Below are 27,556 nucleotides of genomic sequence, written 5' to 3' on the forward strand. Positions count from 1 at the left end.
ATCAATGTACAACTGTGTGTTGGTTATCGGGGCATCAATTCAGACCCAACACGAATTGAGGATCTTAACTGGACTAAAACCACTCGTGTTTACCTAGGGAATTGGCGTCCTTGTTTTGTTGCCTGCATCCAGATCATGAATATTTCTCCTTATTGCTTTATAAGTATTCAAAAAGGTTTCTTTGTCAGTACCCCAATAACTTCAGAAATCTTCTATTGTGGAATTCTGTAACACATTTTTTGAGTTACCGATAAAAGTTGGTATAATTATATCGTAAAATTTGGTCTGTTCCAGAACTGCAAGAATCTACTATTTTTTACTCTTGTGTCCGATAATATAAAGGAAAAAATGTTATCGTAGTAAAAAATAGTAGCTTATTGCAGGTTCTGGAACAGAGCAATTATGAATGAAAAGTATCAATATAAGTTGACATCACTATTGATATCGGTAGGACTTAGCGACAACTTTATTTTGGTTCTTACCGAAAAATTTCAGTAAATTACCAAAATATAACCATTTTAATGTTACCGATTTTTATCGGTAACTCAAAAAATGAGTTACATAATTTCACTACTGATCTTGTCTTAAAGAGTTGTGGCTTGCACGAAGGCCTTAGACAGGCTCTCGAACGTTACACCCAATATCTTGGGGTAGTTAGTGGTCGGAATCAGGACAACATAGACCAATATGTTCAGAGGGAGGCTCATTTCAATCGTCTAGGTTGTGAACGGTGTGGCAGTGGTTTTCCTATTCCTCTCAGATGGTAGAACTGCATTAAGTCAGCTATGTAGACATCTATTCGGTTCTGTCACTGTCACCCCATTGAAAGTCATTCTATCATCATTCTTTAACGGATTCGAGAGTAATTTAACCGTTGCCCACAAGTTACTATCTTTTCCTACTAGCCTGTATTATAGGCTTTTTCAGGGTTAACCTTCTTTATGGGGATTTATTTGATATGTAAGCAATGGAATTGACATTTGAAACCCATTGGGTTTGCTAAATCAGGTTATACATAAACGTACTATAAGTTCCCTAACTGTGGGATCTTCAGATTTCGTACGAAAAAGCTCATCACGCTCACGGAGCTAGCAAACGTCACGTTTGCTGGGAAATTTGGTAAAATTCTCTCAGATACCCGAGAATTTGAGGTAATGGATGGCTCTCAGAATGCCAATCAGTTTTTCCATGTTTTAGAAAAGTTTGGCGATCAGAGGTTATGAAGTCGGGTGGCCTGTTTACGGAAATGATGATCGGAAGATAATCTAAGCCAAGGGAAATAACTGGTTGCCAGGACACGTCATTTATCAGAACGGTTACCACAATGGTGATGTCTGGTAAGTTGTGACAATATCCTCTTATCGGTAAGAGCGTCTTCGTTCACCGTGCAAAATATGGAGCTATCAATTTGCTCGGCCAGCGCTGTGCTTCTCACTGCTAAAGCTCCTGATTAGCATTGTGTATATCCATGATTAATAATTCCATTGTAGAAACTCATTTTCAAGTAAATAAATCCGTTCCTGATTTAAAAAAAAAAAAAAAAACTGATTTTAGAAAGCTTAACTCCCTTATTTCTTCTATAGACTGGACATCAGTATGCCTATGTAAGAGTCATGCAAACCTTGAATTTGTAATAATCAAATTTTATATCTTTAATAAATTTGTCTCAGAGTGTGTCCCACCTGTTAGAATGAAAAACTCCGGTAAATATTCATGAAAAACATCCGAACTTTCGTCAATAAAAAATTCCAAAAAATAAGCTTTTTCTGGCTCTTCTATAGACTATGCCAGTTATTCCCTTGCTCGATCCAAATATACTTTAGAGTCCAATAGGTTGTATAATCTTTACCTCAACAAGATTAAGGATAATTTTAAATCAAATCCAAAATCCTTCTATGAATTTGTTAACTTGAAAAGAAAAGTTTCCTCTAAACCTACTATTCTGAAATTCAACGATCAGGAGTTTGTAAATGACACTGATATCGCTGAAGGTTTTAAAAACTTCTTTGCTACAACCTATTCAAGTACAGTTTGTCAAATTAGAGAGACACTTACAAGTTATCTAAGATAGACCAAATTTAATTTCTATCAAAATTCAACCCTTGCTAAGTCATATCAGCATGGTTTCCGCAGTGGTCTCTCAACAATAACAAATCTTGTTCAATTTACATCGATTGTAATAAAAGGATTTGTTTAATGTTATCAGACTGATGCAATCTATACAGATTTTAGCAAAGCTTTTGACAGAGTCAACCATAAGCTTTTGCTATATAAATTAGATTATATAGGCTTCAATACAAATTTACTCAAGTGGATAGCATCATATTTACAAAATAGATCTCAAGTTGTTCTGTTTGATGGATGTTTATCAAAGTCGATTATTGTTCCTTCGGGTGTTTCACAGGGAAGTCACCTTGGACCGGTGCTCTTTCTTTTGTTTATAAAGGATTTGGCAAGTTCAATAATGCACTCCAAATTGCTAATGTACGCTGATGATGTGAAGTTGTTCATTACTCATAATTCTGTGAAGCAAGCTGATTTACTTCAAACTGATTTAAATAACCTTTTTCAATGGTGTTAAATTGATTGTATGGATTTAAATTTGAATAAATGTAAACATATGTGTTTTTCGAGATCATCTTCTTTGATAAGTCAATTCAATATTAATAACTTTGTTTTATCATCTGTAGAATCATTTGTTGATCTTGACCTTTTGATGGATCCAAAATTAAACTTTAATAATCATGTAATTTCTATGGTAAATAAAGCCTATGGAGTCTTAGGATTTATAAAAAGATGGGCCAAAGAGTTTTCTGACCCATATATAACAAAGCAATTATTCACATCCCTTGTTAGACCTACATTAGAATATGGTTCTGTCGTATGGGATCCGCAATATGCAATCTATTCCGATAAAATCGAATCAGTGCAAAAGCAATTTCTACTTTTTGCATTGAGGGGTTTACATTGTAGTAGTAATTTTGAAATGCCTTCATACTCTAGCAGGCTAAAGTTAATTCGATTGCCTACATTAAAAAGTATACGTATTATGTTGAATACTATGTTTGTTTTAAAAGTATTGAATGGTAGTGTGCCGTCTGATTTCTTAATATCGTCTATTAGAATAAATGTTCCTTTTAGATGTAGTAGATATTATCAATTCTTAAATATCGATTTTCACCGAACCAATTTTTCGAAGGGTGAACCACTTAGCAAAATGTGTACTGATTTTAATTCCATGTACTATAATGTGGACTTCGGCATGAGTTTGGAAGTTATAAAATCTAATATAATTTTATCTTTAAATAACTAGTAATTTGATGAAGTAGATTCTGTATCTGGTTTTCGAATTTCCTTCGTATACGCCACCATGATACGGATCACGAAAGGGGAGGTCGCATCCTCGGTCGGCAGGGATGAGAAAGTGAGGCGTGGGAACGTTCGAAAAAAAAGGAAAATTAAATTTTCTCAAGACTGCGAATGGGTCATACAGTATCAACTCACACCTACTGAATAGGTATTTAGATGATGAATGTAAATAATGTGTAATAATAGGTCTGTCTGGTTACCCTAAAACTTGTAACAATTTGTACCAATTGTTGCTGGAAGTCGTCTGTTAACACAAAAGTCCAGCAAAAGAGAACGATTTGAGAGAGACATTTTGACAGTTTTTTTTACTGAGAGTTTGCAAATTCTTGCTGGACAAATTTCTTCTAGCAAACACTTGCAACTCTTCTTCTTCCTGAAAACAATCAATCAGCTGTTTTAATTATTCGGTGACTTATGTTTGCAAGCCCAATTGTATTATTTTTTTCGGAGAACAAAGTTGCAAAGTGGAAAAATTCCTTTTTTGGGTCATTTTCTTTTTTTATTTTAAATAAAATACAACATTTTTGCTTCCTTTGGTTACTTTATTGGTGGACAATTTGTTCTGTTTTGGTAAGTCAGCTGATTGCTTGCTGGGTATGTGTCTGTTTACTTTTTACAATTTTCTTGCAAAAGAGAATAAAAACTTACTCACTGAGAAAGTTCTTGCTGGACAATTCTTGCTTGGAAAGTAACCAGACAGACCTAATGTGTGCACCGTCCGTCACATAGTATCTGAATGCCCGTCTGTCTCTAAACACGGTGAACTTGAATCAAATTTAAATGGAAGGTGCTTACACCTGGGAAGTTTTTGCGGATTCTGAAACTACAATGCTCATAGATGAGAAAAATCAAAAAACAAAAAAAAAAAAACGCCGGAGCGCTTTTTAAATAAATCGCGATTCAAGTTGACATTTTTAGGGGTTTTTTAGTTTTTCACGATTTTGCTTAGAAACCGCAAGTCCTATCAAGATGAGACTGAAGAAAATGTTGTTGTTATGAAAATTCTCTACAAGATTGACCTTTACGGTATTTTCGTAGGTTTTACCATTTTTTTTACCACCTTATAAAACAATGCCATGAAGGGTGCGCCTTAACTAACTTTTAATGAAAACCGCTTACAGAGGGGAAGTTTTTGTGAATTCTGAAACAGCAATGTTCATATATGAGAAAAATCCAAAAACAAGAAAAAATCGCTGTTTGGATTTTTAAATAAATCGCGGTCAAAATTCACATTTTTAGGTGTTTTTTAGGTTTTCACGATTTTGCTTGGAAACCGCAAGTCCAATTTAAATGGAGCTAAAGAAAATGTTGTAGCTATGAAAATTCTCTACAGGATTGACGTTTATGATTTGTTCTCAGGCTGTACCATTTTTGAGATAAAGAAGCTCAGTTTACATTTTTTGGTTTTTTGTTAGGGTTTCGCGATTTTGCATGTACACGGCAAGTCTTATCGACATGGGACCTGAGAAAATCTTATAGCTGCGAAAATTCTCTACAAGACTGGCTTATGTAATTTTTCCTAGGTTTTACCATTTTTTAGATATATAAGTTTAAGTTGGGAAATTGCAGTCATGACATTGTTTTATAAGGAGACGGTACAGAATTAAATTGAATTTGAATTGTCCCAACTTCAACTTCTATATCTCAAAAGTTCTAAAACCTACGAAAATATCATTAAGGTCAATCTTGTATAGAATTTTGATAGCTACAACATTTTATTTATTCCCATTTTGATAGGACTTGCGGTTTCCAAACAAAATCGCAAAAAGCTAAACAACCCCTAAAAATGTCAACTTGAATCGCGATTTATTTAAAAAGCGCTCCGGCGATTTTTTTTTTGTTTTTTGACTTGTCTCATCTATGAACATTGTAGTTTCAGAATCCGCAAAAACTTCCCAGGTGTAAGCACCTTCCATTTAAATTTGATTCAAGAGCACCGTGTAAATTAAGAAAACCAAATACTACAAAATAAAGGATTGGATATGCTAAAAACTTCTAAGGCTGAAATATCAAGGCAGTTTTTAAGTTTATATCATATTGCATAATAACAATTGAATACTATAATCATTATTCCAAGAAATTCTCTGTAACTAATTTTGCATAGCTGATGGCCTATGCTGCGCTAATGCTATTCTTCCAATTTATCTTATATTAAATATAAGATAAAGTTTATAAACAAATAAAAGATGTTATTACTGTCATCATATTTATTACAGTTTTTATTTCTATACATTACAAACTAAGAAAAAATTATCACAATATAGAATTTAAATTATTAGGTTTTTGATTTGCTCGATCGAGATGTGCCACATTCGTTAGCAAATCAAAATTACAAAGCATCGATAACCAGAGTAAGAGTACTTAAATAACTAAAATTAATACTAATAACTATGTTAAGAAAGAGAATAAGAATAACACTGAAGAAAAAAGAAAAGAAATCATTGACAATAACACTAACATCTTCCTCCTCTATTTAATTATATTTGGACTAAATAATAATAACCACCACAAACATCACAACTGCGTTTAAAACCGCTCTCACTCTCCGATGCGGAGGATATGGGCGGCTTCGGGTTTAATGACTGGAAATATTGTGCGACACCCTGTATTAGTTCATCCCTCTTATTATCCAAAAACTCAAAGCTCAAATCCGAGTAATTTTTCACCGCAAACGAAAACATTTTATATAGAATCATTTCAGTTGTTAAAAATGTGTTCTGCTGTTCATCAATTGCGTCGACATAGGTATCGACAAATAGACGTGTTTGTTTGAATATCAATTGTATAACCGCCTCTGACAAATATATGGCCATTCCATTGAGAACATCAATAAGATTATTCGAGTTAGCAATATGTTTAACAAACTTCGAACCATAAAATTTCATCAACTCAATAAAATTGAGCTGGGTAATTTCTTTATTTGTTATTTCGACAGTGAGACCAGGTGCCATATCAAGGACCATTGTACCAATAGCCGAAATTGTTGTTAAAAATCCAGTCGATGTAAGATTTTTACAAACGGTATGCATTGTACGGAAAATGTCACTGTAGGGTATATCATTGACCAGGCGTAAAAGATCTGATTTATCACCATTTTGTATTGTGAAACGTATGGCTTCTTCTGCAACTAATGAAAGACCAGCTCTACAAAGAAACAATAAATGAAAAGGAATATAATTAATTAATACAGATGTGTATATATTAAAGGATGAAATCAATATAATCTTGAATGTAACACTAAAATATAGGCTACCGTTTTAAATGCTGAAATACTCACTTTATTTTAGTTTGCAATAAACACCGAAGTGAATTTCCACCAATGTTTCCCAATTGTGATATTATAACCATATTGTTTATGGAATTGGTTAATAGCAATAACGAAGAACCGAATGTCATTAGATCGCTAAACGTAAGATCATCTTCATCTCTGAAATATCGCTAAAAATTACACGAAAAATGAAAGGAAATGATATCGAAAGTATTCCATTGTCTTCATACCGTGAATATATCATAGGCTGTTGAAATAAATTTTGTGCAATTTATTAAAGTTGCTGCACTATTAATCGCCTGTATTGACATGTTTGTTGTCTGAAATGGTCAATTATACACTTATTTATCAAAATGAAACAATAGATTCTTGCAGGTTCTGGAGCAGATCAATAAAGAGTTTAATTGAATTTTGGTTTAGGGGCAACTCCCGGATCGGGCTAAAAAGTTACTGGGGACGCTGAACATAACGATATATAATTTTCATGGGGGAAGCTTATCTTTTGCACCTGTCCATAGGGAAAAGATTTACAATAATATATTTAAGAAACAATATTTTTGTCATTTTTATATAATAAATTGTATCAAGGCAAATTGAACAGGTAATATGTTATTTAAAATTTTTCTTTATGTTGTTGGGGAAATTACAACAGAAATATTTTTTTATATAAAGGGATTTGACACTTCATATTCGAACAGCTGGTGTGATACCACTACCTTGGTAATTGTGTCATGAACTGTATAAACTGTGGTTGTGACTATCTATGGTAAAAATCTCAGTCCGATCCGAGAGATGTCCACAAGGTAATGGTATTGAAGTAATATATTTCCAAAAGATCCTTATCTCGGGAAGTATGGACTTTCCTCGAGAAAACTACATATATATCGTTTTGATCAGAGTCCCAAGAATTACCTATGTATGTTAAAAATTTCAGGTCGATCCGATAGGTACCCCTAGACGATGTTTTGAAATTGGCATCGTGGTCCTCTATAAGTAGGAAACATCTGCACCTAAAGTTGTAGATATAGACGCTATTTTGGTGTAACCCAGGCACGTACGTAGGGAAAAAGGGGAGGTGGTCGTGCTTTCATTCCTGATGTAGCCCCCATATACGAGTAATATTACCTTTTGAAGATTTGAGGCAAAGGTCCATATTTATTCATAAAGTTTTCAAGACAAAGGTCCACATAATTCCCACAAAATTTGTATAAGGGTTATCATAAACGGCAATTCCCAGTGAATTTTTTCACTTTCTCCCTTAAGTTGCAACGGTGGAAAAACAAAACTCACGGGGAAATCTCATTCATGATTTTTTCGGCTACTTCACATTTTACAAATTTCTGAAAACTCCAAAAATAAATAATTTTTGGGCAAACAGGATTTCCGGATAGCCGACATTCGATGAGCCCAGCCCATAGATTCAAATCTCAACTTCTAGCCGAATATCTGCCACATAACGAAATATAATAGTAAATAACTCATGAATATCCGTCCTCGGGCTATGTCTACAGGATTCATGAAATGGACAGAAACACCTTGATTTAAAATCAATACATTTTATGGAAGTTAGGACTAAAAGATGTGGGCTTGCTTCTCAGGCTGATATCTCTATTCACAAATCCGACTTACTAGTTTTATAAGAGAAGTCTCCTCTTGTCCTTGTCGCGAACGTTCGTGGGAAATAGTTTTAATAGTAGGTTATAAATATTGATTCGAAATACAACTTGTTTTTTAGGATACTTACAAACGAAAGTGCCCCGCCATTCTGAACCATCATGTAAGCACCAAAGGTCGCAACTGACGAAGTTAAACAAATGACATTTCCACTTAAATTTAAATTCGCCGACATCTTTGTTGCTGTGCCATGATTAACTTTATCGGACATCTTCTGATAATCGCGCAATGTCTCATACGTCTTAGCTCCGATGGTCATAAGGGAAAATATGGGGTGAACCAAAGTTGTTGCCTGGCCAACGGCAGATACCGCCGAGAAAATTGCATCCATTTTTGCCAAACTTTTTCTTTGACACGCCGGTGTTAAACTGCACTCTAATTGTACCTAAATTGTTTGAGGAGATAGTTATTGAAAAAATGTTGTAGTATGTACATTAGGGTGATGCATTTTTTGGATTAGAAAAAATCGTAGTATGAGGTGATTCAATATTTACATGGAATAAACGTTATTTTAGTCGTTAATAGTCGTTCATTCGTGCAACAGGAAATAATTTTTAAGAAAAACGTCAAAATGTCATTACCCTAATGTAAATTAAGGCTATAAACAAACAAAAAATAATATCACACCGTTACTAAGTGTAACAAAAAACGTTTTTTGGTTGATTCGATGATTCTGGCACCGAACGCGAGAGATTTTTTGTTTGATTGAAAACAAAAATGAATTAAATATTTAAATTACATTTTGTTTTTTTTTTTCAAAATAGTCTGGCTTAATCCCATTGTTGTTGTTTTATTATTTTAAAACAACTAGTTTATTAGTGGAAAAGATTTGGCATTGTTCGCCAAGGGGTAAGGCAGGGAATACTATAGTTTCGATTCTCGCCACAGAATCTCATCAGTTCCCTTGTTTTTTGTTTGTGGATATTCTCCACCGAAGTTATTTTTCAATAACTTCTTCAACAAAAAACTTGTTATACCCAAACATCAATCGTCAGCTCGAAGTATAAAGGTAAGCAAAGAAAAAAGTTCAATGAATTCTTTTCGTAGACACTTTCGTCGGAGTTGTGTGAGGTTGCCAAGGAAAAACTTCTCATTGAACTTTTTTCTTTGCTAACCTTTATACTTCGAGCTGACGATTGATGTTTGGGTATAACAAGTTTTTTGTTGAAGAAGTTATTGAAAAATAACTTCGGTGGAGAATATCCACAAACAAAAAACAAGGGAAATGATAAGATTCTGTGGCGAGAATCGAAACTATAGTATTCCCAGCCTTACCCCTTGGCGAACTGTGCCAATTCTTTTCCACGAATAAACTAGTTGTTTTAAAATAATAAAACAACAACAATGGGATTAAGCCAGACTATTTTGAAAAAAAAAAAAAACAAAATTGCAAACGCTATCCCAAAAAAACACCACAATGTTTCTATTTAAATTAAAGACAGAAGTTTGGTAGCATTTCTAACTCATTTGAAATCGAAGCAGGTCATTAAGAACAATTTTCTGTCTTAGTAATAAAATTAAAAAATATATGTCGTGGTGTTTTTTATATTTGCCAAAAATCCAAGTAAGGCTGACTTCGGTATCATCAGATGTTTTGTAGTTTTTAAACTTCGTCATATTATTTCAGTTGCATACTCGTTCATTGTTCCTCGAAATTGCAACTAAATGCATTAGAAATAAAAATGAAACATGTTTGCTTTTTATCTGCGTTAAAAATGCGCAATTGCGTTGTTTTGAAATACATAGCATAGCATTTGTTAAGTACTATGGCGTTATGAAACACAACACTTTAGACATTTGCAGTCATTTGCAAAGCATCTGAGGATACGGATGTCAGCCTAAGTTATAGCCCTGATGTACTATATTAAATATATATACAACAACAGTAGTGGGATTCTCAAACTCATTTTTTGAGTTAGCGACAACGCTGTTGCTATCGGTGGAACTTTACGACTACTTTTTATTGGTCGTTAACTTACCGAATAATATCGTTAATTACAGAAATTAAAAGCATTTTAGTTTTAACGATTTTTGTCGGTAACACCAAAATTGTGTTAGAGAATCGCACTACAGAACTAGACAATCAAATAATGCATATACTAAGCATAAATACCTTTTGAACTTACCACATTGTTATGGTCCATGCTATAACAGCCATTTAATGGTGCAACCATAACTCCAACTGGTAATTCATTATTTTCCACAAAATCATTCCAATTTTGATATATACGAGACTGTTCGTCTATAAATATCATACAGCAGCCCGAACTGCTGTTCGAATCTAAAAAAAATACAATCATAACGGATATGTATATTATGAAGACTACTATGATGCAGACTATATATCTGTTACTTACTTAGACATCGTCTCGTACGAAATATAGGATGTATGGTATAATTATGGGAAAATTTTGCATTATGGACATCAGCATCATCTGGTGTCACTATTACGTATATAATAGAGTGTAGTAAAACGCCATTTGTATATTTTCCTAAAAAAGGAAAGGAAATATTAAAAATAAATACATATGTATTTAGGAACAAATTTGGTTCAGTAGTGGGATTCTCTAACGCATTTTTTGGTTACTGACAAAAATCGGTAAAATTAAAATAATTGTAATTTGGTTAATTAAAGGATTTTGTCCGTAAGTTAGCAACCAAAATAAAGTTGTCGCTAAGTACTACCGATAGCAACAGTGTCTCCAATTTTTATTTTCACATTGCATTCATAATTTTGAATTTTAATTTTACCGATTTTAGTCGGTAACCGAAATAATGCGTTAGAGAATCCCACTACTGGGCCTCTAAAAATATTATTCAATGTTCATACTCCCGTAAAGCATTGTACTTAGACCTATTTCAGGCGTGCTTATTATCTGTGTTGACAAGTACGATTACGAGTAAAATCGACATTCAAAACAAAAAAAAAAAAAAAAAATAAAATAAAACAAGAGTACTTAAATATTACGAAAGACCTCGCGATAAGTACGAACATTGTAACCAAGTTGACAAAATGGTCCACGAATGAATCTATTTGGCTTAAGCCAAAAAAACTCAATTGTTTTTTTTACAATTATTCAACCGTAACCTCACTTTGGTTTAAACAGTATTCACTTTGTCGTGCTATTTTCTAATATTTCATATTATTAAAAACTGATGACGGCAAGTGAAATAATTAAAAAAAAATCAAATACCCATATTATTCATTAAAATAAAACAAAAGTATGTACAAACTTACTTTGTTGCCAAATATTTTGAAACAATTTCGCTCGGATTTCTTTGACATTAACATTGTGTCTTCGCGCTCTCCGTATATCTTGTTTGGATGCATAGACCGTTCTGTCATCCGGAAACATGTACTCCAATTTTTTGCACAAAACATCTCCTTGATCTGGACCCAGTCTACAATAAAGCAATGTTTATAATAATTTATAAATTGTATAAAAAAGCAAACAAAAAAGACTTACACATCCCAAACTATTTCCGTTTTAATGGTACTTGTTACAGCCAAGTCCTGTTGAACTTCCTGAGCTGCACGCAATTCTAGAAATGTTTTACTTTGTTCCTGTACTTGATCTCTCGCATGCATTCTATTTGAAAAACCATAGCATTTTTTCATCTCAAAATCACATCATACCGATGTCATTTACATGTTGTTGTTTCCTTATATAATAATTTTGATACTTTTCAACAATCACAAAATGACGGACACAAACACAAGAGACATTATTGTCGTCGTTTGTGATCATTAACTTTTTTCCAATGACTTGAACAAATTTTATTATAGATCAATATAATAAAACAGTACAAAAGGTTTTTTAAGTTAAAATCACTACTTGAACAATACGGGGACAATCACAATAACAGACATATTGCACATTTCATGACAAAACGAAGCTTTAAACTAAAATGAAATATTTTATTTGGAAACAAATCAATCTAAATGCTGTCAGTAAATAAGAACAGGCAGGTAAATAGGCAGTTTGTTATAACCGCTTTTAACGGTATTCTGAAAAGAAACATCCATGAAAAAGAACTCATAAATATTGCTGTGAGTGGAATATTTGTCTCAATTCTTTTCTCATTATGTTGTTGATGGGTTATTGGCGTTCTCCTCTTTTTCATAAGAAACGCTACAGCGTGATAAGAGAGTTATCCAAGCCAAGTTTTTGCAACACCACTAGCGGTGCTGCTTAATACTCTTAATTTTTTCATAATCCAGCAAATGGACATTTAAGTGTGTATTTTTTTAAATTAATTTATTTAATAAATTATTAATTATGTTTTGAACGCCACTGCAGTAAATTTGGTTGTTCAAAACTGTATTTAAGAGAAATTTTAAATGTATTTTTGCATGTTTCAGGTTTTGTTATTTATACCATATACAGTGGTGTGAAAAATAATAAGGACACTTCAATCCATAACCAAGATTACATTGAAAACTGACTAAAAAAGTGAAAATTACATTTGTTTATAAAATTTATTGTTTTCTTAAAATGTTAAGAAAAGTATTAAAAAAATATTTTTATTGCTCGTAACCATATTTTATTTATCTTTTATATTTTATGCGAATTGTCGTAGTTTGGTGTGTGAAAAATAATAAGGACACTTCATGACATCTTTTAATAAGGATCAAACTTGAAGGAAATTAATGCAGGTTTTTACTAAATAATGGTAGATAAAGTGTTTCAGTGTCCTTAATACTTTTTTTTTTATTATAATAATAACACTGTAGTAAATACAATGTTAATAAGAAAGGAAATAGCATTGGCTACAATGGCCATCAGCTAATTAATACTTTGTAGACGATCCTTTGTTTTCTAAAACGGAAGCGCATCGTCTGGGCATCGAGTCGACCAAATTTTGGTACTTCTCTACTGGTATCGCGTCCTACGCAACCTGTATCAGTTGCCAAAGGTCGCCATAATTTGATGGACACTTTCCCCTGCTTGATTTTTTAACTTCATTCCACAACAGTGCGTTTTGTAAACATTTTTCTCTGCAAAGAGGAAAGTGATGAAGCTAAGCCAATGGGGGAAACTCCAGACTTAGCAATCATATGATTGAATCTTCAACTAAAACAAAACAAACAAAAAACAGCGAAGGCACGCGCAAAACGGAATTTTGTAAATAAAATTCCACCGACATACTCACAGGTAACTGTGTTGATGTTATTTCAACTTAACAGAAATCGATGATTTCTTAGTTGAATCGTGCTGTCAGCTTGCAAATATTTTGTTCTGGTGTTTTTTTTGGGAAAGCCGAAAAGTGAGCATCATTCTCATTAACATGAGAATACTCGATGCTTAAAGAGTTCAGGTTTTCACTAAAAAATCATCATTTCAAAAACTGAAAAGCCAATTGATAATTCCCTTCGCCGGGATGAAATCATGATATTGGTAGCGATCAGTAAATTTTGCAAGCTGTCAGTGCGTTTTGTAAACATTTTTCTCTGCAAAGAGGAAAGTGATGAAGCTAAGCCAATGGGGGAAACTCCAGACTTAGCAATCATATGATTGAATCTTCAACTAAAACAAAACAAACAAAAAACAGCGAAGGCACGCGCAAAACGGAATTTTGTAAATAAAATTCCACCGACATACTCACAGGTAACTGTGTTGATGTTATTTCAACTTAACAGAAATCGATGATTTCTTAGTTGAATCGTGCTGTCAGCTTGCAAATATTTTGTTCTGGTGTTTTTTTGGGAAAGCCGAAAAGTGAGCATCATTCTCATTAACATGAGAATACTCGATGCTTAAAGAGTTCAGGTTTTCACTAAAAAATCATCATTTCAAAAACTGAAAAGCCAATTGATAATTCCCTTCGCCGGGATGAAATCATGATATTGGTAGCGATCAGTAAATTTTGCAAGCTGTCAGTGCGTTTTGTAAACATTTTTCTCTGCAAAGAGGAAAGTGATGAAGCTAAGCCAATGGGGGAAACTCCAGACTTAGCAATCATATGATTGAATCTTCAACTAAAACAAAACAAACAAAAAACAGCGAAGGCACGCGCAAAACGGAATTTTGTAAATAAAATTCCACCGACATACTCACAGGTAACTGTGTTGATGTTATTTCAACTTAACAGAAATCGATGATTTCTTAGTTGAATCGTGCTGTCAGCTTGCAAATATTTTGTTCTGGTGTTTTTTTGGGAAAGCCGAAAAGTGAGCATCATTCTCATTAACATGAGAATACTCGATGCTTAAAGAGTTCAGGTTTTCACTAAAAAATCATCATTTCAAAAACTGAAAAGCCAATTGATAATTCCCTTCGCCGGGATGAAATCATGATATTGGTAGCGATCAGTAAATTTTGCAAGCTGTCAGTGCGTTTTGTAAACATTTTTCTCTGCAAAGAGGAAAGTGATGAAGCTAAGCCAATGGGGGAAACTCCAGACTTAGCAATCATTCCACAACATTTTTCAATCGGGTTCAAATCAAGGGATTGTACGGGCCATTCTAACAACTTAACTTAATTATCCTGGAACACCTTTTTTCATGTTGCCGTCATTTTTGGGTCATTAACCTTGCTGAAGACTCATTTGAGAGGCACACCCGCTTCAGCATACAGAAGAATTATATTTTTCAAAATTTCAATGTAATCTGGTGATTTCAAAAACACTTTGAATACTGTATAGAGACCCCACAACATAGTAAGAAAATGAGCCCCACACCATGCTGTTACCTCTGCCATATTTAGCCGCCTTCAGAGTATATTTTGGGTTATATTATTGATTTTTTAGGTCTTCAACCCTGATAAACTCCTCTATCGGAACAAAAAAATATATTAGGTTTCATCAGACTAAAGAACGGTACGCAATTTTTCTTAGACCAAGCGATGTGATTTCCAGCAACCTGTATTATTTGCTGAATATTTTTATACCCACACCACTACGTGGGAAGTGTATAACTTTTCGATTAAAATTATACTTTTCCGACACTGTGAGCTCTAATGTGGCCACAACAGAGGGTTTTAGGAGTTGTTGACGCGTCAAAACTAATATTTAAGTAGTTTTTAATTTGTAAAGATGTGGTAAAAGGATCTTTTTTAATTACACTGTGCAACAAAATGGAGCTCAAAGTCTGGGGGGTGGAAAATTCCTATTGGAGATGAAAGCCCTTGGTGAGTTTATACAGAACCCCGAAGGACAGATTCGTCGAACTTTCGCGATATGGCGTGATGAATATTTGGCTGGAGACCCTAAAAGCCATCAGGAATCAGCGTTATATCTTTGTTCGCTGTTGTTTAAGCTTATATTTAAGATGACATGTCTTCAGTCAAATCAAATGAGGATTTTTTTCGTAGAACATTTCGACCTTCTAACATGCTTCCTTCAATGTCCTTTTCGTCCTTTATTTCAAGAACCGCAATAAAAGTGGCACAAGATGACATTTTTCAGCTTCGGAATATTCTACAAAAATGTCGCTCGGAAGATTTTAGGTACGGTTCCCAAAGACATAAAATCGATAAAATCATGTTTAAGCGGTCGTTTTTCACTTTTACCCGAATCTTGCTCAGACAGCCCTATATCTATTTATTTCAATACATTATTGTTAACCTATTGATGATCTAGAATTATCGGAGTCAATAAAACAGTTGTATATTGTTTAGCTAAGCACGTTAATTTCATTATTTTTTATACCTTCTTCAACAAAAAGAGCAGGATAAGAGTAAGACAATAAATGTTCTACAGAAATCGTCTTAAAACGATTTGACTTAGCACATACTGTCCCAGTAGCACCCTAAACCCACTTGAAATTCAGTTACGTAACTTTTTACGCTTGCAATAATGGGTCAGCATCCCAGAATTCAACCCGCCATAACACAAAGGTTCGACTCACGGCGGATCTGTCCTTCAGGGTTCTGTATGTCCACACCAAGGGCTTTAATCTCCAAAAAGAATTTTCCACCCCCCAGGTCATGATCATAATTTTTTTCACGCACAGAAATGTATCCTCACAAACGTTAAGAAACGGTTCAAAAATACGGTTTTTTTGTTCCAGCACCATAACCGCTTAAAACGTCTAATGCATATTAGTCATATCTGTTGGACAATTTTAATAGCTTTCTAATGATATACATATACGGTTATTCGGTTCATAAAAACCGGATAAAAATTCGGTTTTAATATCAGAATAACCGGTTCCATAATTCGGATATCCGGATATTTATTCCAAAAAATAATGAAATTAACGTGCTTAGCAAAACAATATACAACTGTTTTAATGACTCCGATAATTCTAGATCATCAATAGGTTAACAATAATGTATTGAAATAAATAGATATAGGGCTGTCTGAGCAAGATTCGGGTAAAAGTGAAAAACGACCGCTTAAACATGATTTTATCGATTTTATGTCTTTGGGAACCGTACCTAAAATCTTCCGAGCGACATTTTTGTAGAATATTCCGAAGCTGAAAAATGTCATCTTGTGCCACTTTTATTGCGGTTCTTGAAATAAAGGACGAAAAGGACATTGAAGGAAGCATGTTAGAAGGTCGAAATGTTCTACGAAAAAAATCCTCATTTGATTTGACTGAAGACATGTCATCTTAAATATAAGCTTAAACAACAGCGAACAAAGATATAACGCTGATTCCAGATGGCTTTTAGGGTCTCCAGCCAAATATTCATCACGCCATATCGCGAAAGTTCGATGAATCTGTCCTTCGGGGTTCTGTATATACTCACCAAGGGCTTTCATCTCCAATAGGAATTTTCCACCCCCAAAATTTCGGTTCACAGTGTTATCGAATAACGCATTTATTATTACAGGTGCAATTTTTGGATTTCTGCTACGACTTTTATCTTCGAGGTTCACTTAGCTGCATCCTCCACCATTGTTTTTAAAGATTCTAAGCTTTTTCTGTATGAATTTCCTTCTTTATGTAAACATTTAATGATTTCTGGAATAGCGTGATAACAATGCGTATTTTTACCCATATTTGCAAAGAAAAACTAAAAAATACCGGTAGATTTAACATTTAATGAATAGAAATTAATTCATTTTAAACTTTTACTTACAGGAAAGAATCACAAAAAAATAATGTCAATTTATTTTTACTAAAACGAAAAACTGTCCTTATTATTTTTCACAGCAGAAATCACGGATTTTACGAAAAATATTTGTTTTGTATAAAAACTAAACAGAAAGAAACCAAAATCGTAACGGGATTTCTTATTGCAATACATGTACATTTTCGAAAACAAAATTTCCATCGCAAATTCTTCCATTTTACACATTTTAGGAGCGACTAAAAGTTGTGAATGTCACTGACCTTATTATTTTTCACACCACTGTACATACAGTGGAAAATCAATGTTATAGGCATTTCGAATTTTTGAAAAAGAAACTATGTACATACCTACATATATGTATGTCCAAAAGTCCAAGGCTCGAGGCTCTAAGGTCTCTTTAATATATCAGTATATCCAAAAGTCTCGTCCAAGCTCGAGGCTCCAAGGTCTCGTCAATATATCAGTATATCCAAAAGTCTCGTTTGTTTGGGCGAAATCTGTTTAAGCTTGGTTTAGACTGTTTAAGCTTGGTTTAGATACAGTCAGGGACAAAAGTTTACTACATACACCTCATAAATCTCGGGTTTTAGGTTAAGTTATGATTTTTATGAAATACCAAGTTTGCAGTTTTATTTCTTCTCACTAATAAACAATATTTGAAACAACAAAAGTATATTCCATAATACAAATAACGGTAAATTTTACAAAAACCAAAAAATTATGGGGACAAAAGTTTACATACACCCCAATGAAATATGTGTATTACCGTATAATTTATGGAATTAGCAGAAAAATTTATACATTTTATAATTTTGGCGAATGACTGGATGTCTAAGATATATTTTAGAGAAACAAAAAAGATGTTTGGGGGTCAAATGCCGTTGTTTAAGGTCAGACTTCTTGTGTACATCATTAAAGCTGAACCTTGCTTAATTTTTTGCGTTTTTAGGTATTGTACTTTATAAAAAGCCCAAAATTAGTGTCAGATGGCAAATCTTGAGACCCTAGAAAGCTTTGGAGTTGTTCTTGCGCAAAATATTCCTTCCTGGACGTCGATAAATGCACGTTTTTCCTCAGATTTCTAAGGAAGTTAATAGATTCCGCGAAATTCTCGCCGCAGACAACATACAGAAGACCTTGTAACATGTTCTAATATAATCCTTGGACACCAAGTGAATTAGACATGTGAAATATTCTGTTAAAAACCTGCTCCCAAAACATCACAATATAAGCTCTACCAAAAAAGCATGAAATTTGCACTGTGAACAACGTCGTTTCCGTATTATGATCATTACCGTCACTATATAATTGTACATTTCTGAGTCCATTGATGCCCAAGGATTGTATCAGACCATATTACAAGCCAATTCAAGGCCTTTTGTATGTAATTTGCGCCAATAATTCCCGAAATCTATTAACTTCCTGAGAAATCTGAGGAAAAACGTGCATTTATCGACGTCCAAGAAGGAATATTTTGCGCAAGAACAACACCAAAGCTTTCTAGGGTCTCAAGATTTGCCATCTGACCCTAATTTTGAGCTTTTTATAAAGTACAATACCTAAAAAAGCAAAAAATTAAGCAAGGTTCAGCTTTAATGATGTACACAAGAAGTCTGACCTTAAATAACGGCATTTGACCCCCAAACATCTTTTTTTTTCTCTCTAAAATATATCTTAGACATCCAGTCATTCGCCAAAATTATAAAATGTATACATTTTTCTGCTAATTCCATAAATTATACTTGTGCACAAGAACAACTTTTAAGCATTCTAGGGTCTCAAGATTTGCCATCTGACACATTGCGAAACTTTTACCCACTTTAAGGTTTTTTGCATTGTGTTATGCAACTGACGGAACGGTGCCGTGATATAACTACCAAAATATTTTCACAATTTAAGAAAATAAAAAGTTTTTGTAAAAATATTCAAATACTTTCTAAAAAACGAAAAGGTGCGCAGTCAAGATATTTTTAAAAAATATCGCGCGATTTTTTACGAAAATGTTTTCACAATTTAAGAAGGTAAAAAGTTTTTTGGCTCATGCGAAAATATTTTTTGAAAAAAATCGCGCGATTTTTTACAAAAATATTTTCACAATTTAGGAAGATAAAAAGTGTTGTGAAAATATTCAAATACTTTCTGAAAAATGATTTTTTACAAAAATATTTTCAGAATTTAAGAAAATAAAAAGTTTTTGTAAAAATATTCAAATACTTTCTGAAAAAAGAAAAGCGCCGCAGGCGAAAATATTTAAAAACATTTCGCGCTATTTTTTACAAAAATATTTTCACAATTTAAGAAGATAAAAAGATTTTGTAAAAATATTCGCGATTTTTTACAAAAATATTTTCACAATTTAAGAAAATAAAAAGTTTTTAAAAATATTCAAATAAATTCTGAAAAACGAAAGCGCCGCAGGCGAAAATATTTAAAAACATTTCGCGCTATTTTTTACAAAAATATTTTCACAATTTAAGAAGATAAAAAGTGTTTTTAAAAATATTGAAATACTTTCTGAAAAACGAAATGCTCCGCAGGCGAAAATATTTTTGAAAAAAATCGCGAGATTTTCTTAACAAATATTTTTACGATTTAAAACTTCTCCTAACTGCTACTTACATCATTTCGAGCATAATTTCGTTTTTAAATAATTTTACGAAATCAGGAGGATTTTGTGGATACTTCAGCATTGGTTGGCACTTAGGCCTTCTCAAATGTATAATTCGGCGGCTCACATTCTAACTTCTACTCAAAAATTTAAAAAAATTATAACTATAAATTTCAAAATTAAGCAAAGAAATAATTTATAAATTAAGAAAAAAATTCGTTGGGAGTTATGACCGCGATTTTTTTTGGGTGTTATATCCGCTTTGCTTTACGGACAACGAATTTTGGGAGTTATGTCCACAAAGCGCAGCGGACATAACGCCCAAAATAATTTTGGGAGTTATGTCCGTGGGGTGTTATGTCCGGGCACCTGACGGCACACTTTGGCCGCTGAGTGAAAAATCGAAATGTGCATAAATATTCAAAGAGAGTGATTCGCTGTATCCAAAAACGGATGTGCATTAACTAATTTTAACGAATTCGCGAATAAAAGGCTTTTTAATTTCCACATTTTTTGAATGATTGTAAACCTTCAGTTCCATCTAGTAGGGTTTCAATTTCGGGATATACATGTTGCCGCAATGATCGGCCTGAACAGAGAGGTGGCGGTGTGGCGTTTTATATCTCCAGATCAATAAAATATAAAACTGTTTTTAAAAGTAGTCAGTACGGCAATGCAGAGAGTCTGTTCGTGGAGTTCTTGTGGGTGTCGTTTATCTTCCCAATGGGAATTTTGAGGCTTTTGAGCAGGATGCTGGTGATTTGCTAGTGAGATATAATGAAGTTTTGTTAATGGGTGATTTTAACAATGACCTTTTTTCTTTGGAGTCATCAGTCAAAGTAAGAGACTCATGCAGAAGGTTATGTATATCAGTTAGGCATAATATGCTTCCCACCCACTTCAGTGTTGCGCATGACTCTACGTCCTTGTTGGACTTTTTTGCACTTAGCAATGAGGACTCTGTGGTGTTTTCTGGTCAATTTTTTTTGTCCGGGCATTTCTGATCATGCATTTATCTTTATGTCCCTGAACATTTCTGTTTCTTTGGTTGATCAGTATTTTGAATATATTGACTATGATGCAGTGAGTCTAGAGACATTATTTGACGCTGTATCCTCCTTCGATTTTTCTGCTATGTACTCCTCGAATAGTGTTGATGTTCAATGGGAATGCCTTGATGGATGTCTCAATCGAGTTCTTCAGTTGTTTCCCGTTAGGAAGAGGAGATTGTTCTTGAACACGCGCAATGCTTGGTATTCGTCTCCTGAGATTTCGTATCACAATTCTATAAGGGATTTAGCTTTCAGACAATATCTTAGTACTAAAAGCAGTATTGATTGGAGGAGTTTTTGTAAAGCTAGAAATAAGGCTAAATCTGTTGTACAAAAAGCTAAGATAAATGCCCATTCATCACTGTTTGAGGGTCAACGCAGTACCAAGGAATTGTGGAGTTTGCTTAAATCCAATGGAATTTCCACTGATAAATCCTACACGTATAGTGGTAGCGTGGATGAGTTGAATGCAAGGTTTGCGAGTAATCAACTTGATTCATATTTTTCTTTCGATAATTTTCAGGAAGTTGGTGAAGATGGTTTTTCTTTTCATTGTGTGGATGTTTCGGATCTAGAGAGGGCTTTCTCTTCTATAAAGTCAAATGCAGCTGGTTTGGATGGCTATACTCTTAAGTATTTAAAAATTGTTTTTCCTTTGGTTTCTCGTCATTTTCTTACCTTGGTGAATACTATTTTAACAACGTCGGTATTTCCTGTTGCCTGGAAGTTGGCTAAAATAGTCCCTGTGAAAAAGAAAAATGTTATTGGTTCTGTTCAAGAGTTTCGTCCAATTTCTATCTTGCCCATTTGCTCCAAGATTGTGGAACATGTCTTAAAATATCAAATTACAACTTATCTAGAGAGAAATAATATGCTTGATGATGCCCAGTGTGGATTCAGGAAGAACAGAAGCACTGCCTCGCTTTTGTTAGGTCTGACGGATTCGGTGAAAGTCAGTTTTGGCAATACAAAACTTAGTGTCTTGGTGTCCCTTGACTTGGAGAAGGCATTTGATAGGGTGCATCATGCGAAGTTGATACATAAATTACATTCATTGTATGGATTCTCCCGAAGTGCTTGCTGCTTAATGTCTTCTTATCTTGCTGACAGAAAGCAACTTGTATGTGTTGGGGGTGCATTGAGCTCTATTCTTCCTGTTAGAAGTGGTGTGCCGCAAGGTTCCGTTTTAGGGCCACTTCTCTTTATTATTTTTCTTAATGATCTTTTCCCTGAATTAAGTTTTTGGTGTCAACCTTTCGCCTTTGCGGATGACGTACAGCTACTTTTCAAAGGTGATAGTCGTTTCATTTCTGTTCTTCAGTCCAAGATTGATAATGCAATGGAGACATTGCGAAGACAAAAGCTATATTTTTTGCGACTTTCACGAACATTGGAGTATCTGTTAGATACAATAATACGGACATTGATTTTGTTTCCGAGTTGTTGTGTCTGGGAGTGTTGCTTGATGACAAACTTAGTTTTTGTTGTCATATAAATATGGTTGTGTCCCAACTTAATTCCTCTCTTCGGAGTCTCTATGCTACTGATTTAGCTTTGCCGCTTTTCATTAGGAAACGCCTGGCTCATGCCTTGGTTTTACCTATTTTTCTTTACTGCCTTGAAGTGTATTCTGGGTCAACTTTGGGTAATCTTCGCTTGATTCAGTTGGCAGTAAACAAGGTTATTCGTTTTGTATATAAATTGAATCGTAGTGTTCATATCACACCTTACGTGATGGACTTCTTTGGTTGTTCCTTCCATGCATTTGTGGACACTCGTCTTATGCTTAGTTTTTTTAAAACCATTAAGCATCAGTGCCCTCTATTTCTGGTAAATAATTTCGTTTTTTGCTCTTCAATTCGCCGCCTTCAACTTGAGATTCCCACAGTTCACCATCTCATGGATATTTCGTTTATGGTACGTGTTGCTCGGCTGTACAACTCCTTCCCGAATGATTTGAAAGACTTTAGCATTACCCCGACTTCGTTCTCAAAACGTCTTGTTAGACACTTTGTGAGACAACCTATGTTTGTCTAGTAGAGTACAATACATTCTGTGCGCTATTGCCTTGTGGCAGGAACGTAATTTTCTTTTTATAGTAAATATTTATAAAAATGAATTTATGTGAATTTATATAATTAATTAGTAGCTAGTGATCTCAATTTTGCTTTCTATATTTAATATTAATAGGCATGTTTTAATGCCATATTTCGGAGTAGTGACATATCTGCGCTTTGTATAATGTATTACATTTATTGGCCATAAGGCTTTGTTTTACGTGTAAGGATTCAATTTAAATAACTAAATAGGATTATTTCATATGCACACTGAGTAGTGATAACATACAAATATGTAATATTATGTAATTCATTTTAATTGGCCTGATGGCTTGAATTATTGTAAAGTTGATTAATAAATAAATAAATTTCAATATTACTCTTGAAGAAGTTTTAGCAGTTCAAATTAGTTATTGTATGGGATTTTAGCGAAATAGTTAGAAAACTCCCAAATATTTTTTTCTAGTTTTTCGAATCAAACCAAAAGATATGTACCTACATATATATTTGCAACAATAAGTTTTTCTCTTTTGTTGTTGCTATAATATCTATAAATATGGTTTCATATTTTTCTACGCATTCTCAAGATTCTCAAGATTCTGTAGATATGTTTAATTTATTTTTTAGAGGTTTGTACGGACTCTGGGACAGGATAATTTGGATTTGATTCCAGGATGTGTTATTAGCTTAAGGTCCGTTGTGTGCCGCGGTATAACAACAACATAAAAACTTCAAGAACAAACTTGGCATCACTTAGTCCTTTTTTCAATGGGTCGTATGCATTTATCCCCTTATTTTTTTCATGTGGTTGTAGTAACTAGAGCAGCGTCGCCCATAATATAATATTTCCATCAATACTAAAGCATGTGTGTATGCATGGGTTAAAAAAACAACAACCACATGATGTCCATCGTTTCCCTGTAGGAAATGTCAATAGTGAATCTATACTGACTTACTACTGACATTGTCAACAGTACTACTGACAAACTGTAGACAACTAATGTAATTTCCTATAGACATTTGACATTGGAGGTAGTGAGTCAGTATAGACATTGGAGGTAGTAAGTCAGTATAGACATTGGAGGTAGTAAGTCAGTATAGACATTGGAGGTAGTGCGTCAATAGTACCAGATTTTCAATACAAAATTTTTTAGCTTATTTGGAACTTTTCATAGATAAAACAGTAATAAGAAGATGAAGCTACACATTTGTTTAAATACTATATTTCATTAAAGAATAAAACAAATAATATTGAAAATGGTAAAAATGTACAAATTGCGTATTACAGTATTTTTATCTTTTTAAATGGCTAAGCCAAAGATTCCACATAAGTAAAAATTAGTAAATAAAGACAATGTTTTCAGGCTGCTTAAACATTTTAACATATAAATAATAAAAAACGTTTTCGTTTTATTTTCTTGGCCAAGTCGCACCAATGACTTGTCTTCTTAAAATAGTTCTTTTTCTGTTGCACTTAACGTTTTATCAGGCGATTCGCTGAATGTTGATATAACACCTAGGAATTGAAAATAATAAACATGTATAAATAAACATAAATAAAAAATATGTCCTTAAATTTGCTTGCCTATTACAGCTGTATAACATTGGAAAAATCTCACAATCGATTTTTGCCAAATAATTATCCAACATTGTAATTCATTATTATGTTTAGTTGCATTCAGCATTTCCAGCGAGACGGGACAATATATACATCAGGCTCCACAATCTTCTCTAAAGGTTCCACATAATGTCTAATTGTCGAAATTTCACCACAAATGTTGTTAGTCGCCTCAGAATTCGTACTTTGCTATAGAATTGTTTATTTTTCACATGTCTTTTATATTTTCTTTTGCTCATACTTGTTATTGAAATTATATGCTTTAAGTTTTCACGATATTTTATTGATTTTTACAAAAACACTTTTTTCACCAACCACAAAAATTATTTTACGCCAAACAATTAAGAAAATTAAAAAAGGATGCTTCGTTGGGCTATCATCTGTCAATATACACAATGCTTCTTCTTATTAAGGTAAAGGTATCAATAGTTGACAACCTGGTGACAAAGTGTTGACTTTGTCACCATATTAGTAGACAAAGTGGCGACATGTCAACACATGACCCCACACTTCCTACAGGGTTGTTTATGTACACGTACACTGTGCGTGAGAGCATGGTAGAACAAGAAAAGGTAGCAGCAATACCCAGCTGACTGAACTGGTTTGTAGTGTTAGTGTCAAATTCCATACGACATTTTATGTACAGTCGAAATCGCTTATAACGTCGGTCAAGGGACCGACCAAAATCGGACGCTATAAGCGATAGTCGTTATAAACGATACTTATAAAAGAGGTGAAATTTTATTATCTATAGTGACTTTTGGGTATAAATACGTTGTTTTATTACTTTTTCATCTATATACGAGTACATACATACAGTTGCGTTCAAAATAATAGGAGCGCCCATACAAAAAAATAAATATGTCAAAAAATAAGGTTAAACTTACCCATTTTGGTTTATTTTAAATTTGTTTAACATTGTTGACATCCCAACAGTTTATTCATCAGCAGAAATCTGACAATCTGCTTTAAATCATTTACTGTTTACACCAACATTATAAATCGTGTTTAAAGTTTTTGTTCAAAAAAATAGGAGTGTGGAAGAAAAAGGACGATAAAAATAGTTTTAGTTGAGTTTAGGATCAAAATTGTCAATATTTTAGTCAACAGTAGTAAATCCAATAGATTTTATGAGATTTGATTGTTGTTTGAAAACAAAAGTCCTTTGGAGGTAGCCAAAAAACAGGCGATTGTCCTTGCAGAATTTTTTTCATAAATTGAGCACTTATTGGGCAACTCAATGGATTTTGTAGACAAAAGCTTTAACGATTAGATTTATTTGATGCTATGGATGTTATCTCTAACAATATATAATGATTGGTATCCCATAAATTTGGGTATTTTGATCCTTGATCCAATTTTAAGACAGTTTACATTAGCCCTTAAGGTAAGGATCGGCCAAAAAAAGCGTATCTTTAAGGAATTTATTCCCCAACCAAATAATATTTGGAAGTCCTTAGGGTGCTAACCTTGTGTATGCAATCAATTTCGCTTCCATTCAAAAAATGTTTAAAACGTGAACGGTTGAAATTTACTTTGAACCATTTAGTGATAGGCAGGCTGGGATTGCACTATGGTTGGTATATGCCGTAATATATTTTTCAATATAAACTTACGCTTTTCACTCAAAAATACTTTATTTAGGTTAGTTTCATTAGAAAACTGTTTATTATACGATGCAAAACCTAATAAAAATAATCTTAGGCCAACTTCAAAAGTTTGTCTTTAAAGTTTCCTTCTCAACAAAGCGTTTTGAAAACTGTCTCATATGTGCTAATCATCCAATTATTCAAAAATGAACCATATAATCAATTCTACGTGCAATTAAGATGCTAAGGACCTCAAAACATCACTTAATCGAGAAATTAATGCCTTATAGATACGCATTTTTAATCGATCCTTACGTAAAAAGTTAATGGAAACCGGCTTCAACTTGGCTCAAGGATCAAAATACACGAATTTCCGGGATACCGATCATTATATATTGTTCGAGATAACAGCCAGAGCATCAAAAAACTCTATTCACTAAAGTTCTGTCTACAAAATCGATTGAGTTACCTAATAAGTGCTCAATTTATGGAAAAAATCGCTGCAAGGGCAATCACCTGTTTTTAGGCTACCTCCAAAAGAACTTTTGTTTTTAAACAGCCATCAACTCTCATAAAATCTATTGGATTTACTACTGTCAACTAAAATATAGGCAATTTTGATCTTAAACTCAACTAAAAATATTTTTATTGTCCTTTTTCTTCCGTACTCCTATTTTTTTGAACAACAAATTTGAAGGCGATTTATAATGTTGGTGTAAACAGTAAATAATTTAAATCAGATTACCACATTTCTGATTATGAACTAACTGTTGGGATGTCAGCAATGTTAAATAAATTCAAAATAAACCAAAATGGGTAGGTTTAACCATGTTTATTCGACCATTCCCTTGGTGTGAATGAGCACTCCTATTATTTTGAACACAGCTGTACATACATATGAATGACTTAAAAACAAAATAATAAAAAAATTACTATATTAAATACATTTTTCAGCAGATATAATACGTAAATATGGGACATGGTTATCTTTAAAATAGTCTGTTATTTTAGTTTGGGCTTCTGAATTCCAACATAAGCTTTAAATCTAACTCAGGTCTCAGTTTTGTAAGGGTCTTTTAAAACACATTCTTTACGTATAACATCTTCTGAGTAAATACATTTTTGAAGTGTTTCTACAGCTACACACGCCTCTGACACTGACGGTAATTGAAATTCTGGTTCAGTAGTATCCTCAATTTCTTCGTTAGAATTGTCTTTATCTTTCATTATTATGTCGTCATTGAAAACATTGCCATCAATGGCAACTTATTCATCAATATCTTCTACGTGCTGGG

The 27,556-nt window shown here is 33.5% G+C and overlaps 2 protein-coding genes and 1 long non-coding RNA gene across 4 annotated transcripts in view; 1 reads left to right on the top strand and 2 right to left on the bottom strand.

The window, feature by feature from the left end:
- Window positions 1-27,556, top strand: part of LOC141402545 (probable serine hydrolase) — a 33,098-nt gene that overhangs the window by 256 nt on the left and 5,286 nt on the right. The gene's annotated exons all lie outside the window — the stretch shown is intronic.
- On the bottom strand, window positions 5,559-12,275 carry LOC141402539 (uncharacterized). The gene is made up of 8 exons (XM_073984045.1): window positions 11,779-12,275; window positions 11,550-11,713; window positions 10,669-10,803; window positions 10,438-10,592; window positions 8,382-8,696; window positions 6,868-6,957; window positions 6,647-6,807; window positions 5,559-6,513 (listed from the first exon to the last, which is right to left on the bottom strand). The coding sequence occupies exons 1-8, from the start codon at window positions 11,928-11,930 to the stop codon at window positions 5,847-5,849; spliced, it is 1,839 nt and encodes a 612-aa protein (XP_073840146.1). The 5' UTR covers window positions 11,931-12,275; the 3' UTR covers window positions 5,559-5,846.
- On the bottom strand, window positions 24,262-25,179 carry LOC141402546 (uncharacterized). The gene is made up of 2 exons (XR_012412654.1): window positions 24,640-25,179; window positions 24,262-24,570 (listed from the first exon to the last, which is right to left on the bottom strand). It is a non-coding gene; the product is annotated as an uncharacterized lncRNA (long non-coding RNA).

The sequence above is a fragment of the Musca autumnalis genome, unplaced genomic scaffold (genome assembly GCF_047663935.1).
Source record: "Musca autumnalis isolate F117 unplaced genomic scaffold, ASM4766393v1 scaffold_4, whole genome shotgun sequence".
In the NCBI taxonomy this organism is placed as follows: Eukaryota; Metazoa; Arthropoda; class Insecta; order Diptera; family Muscidae; genus Musca; species Musca autumnalis.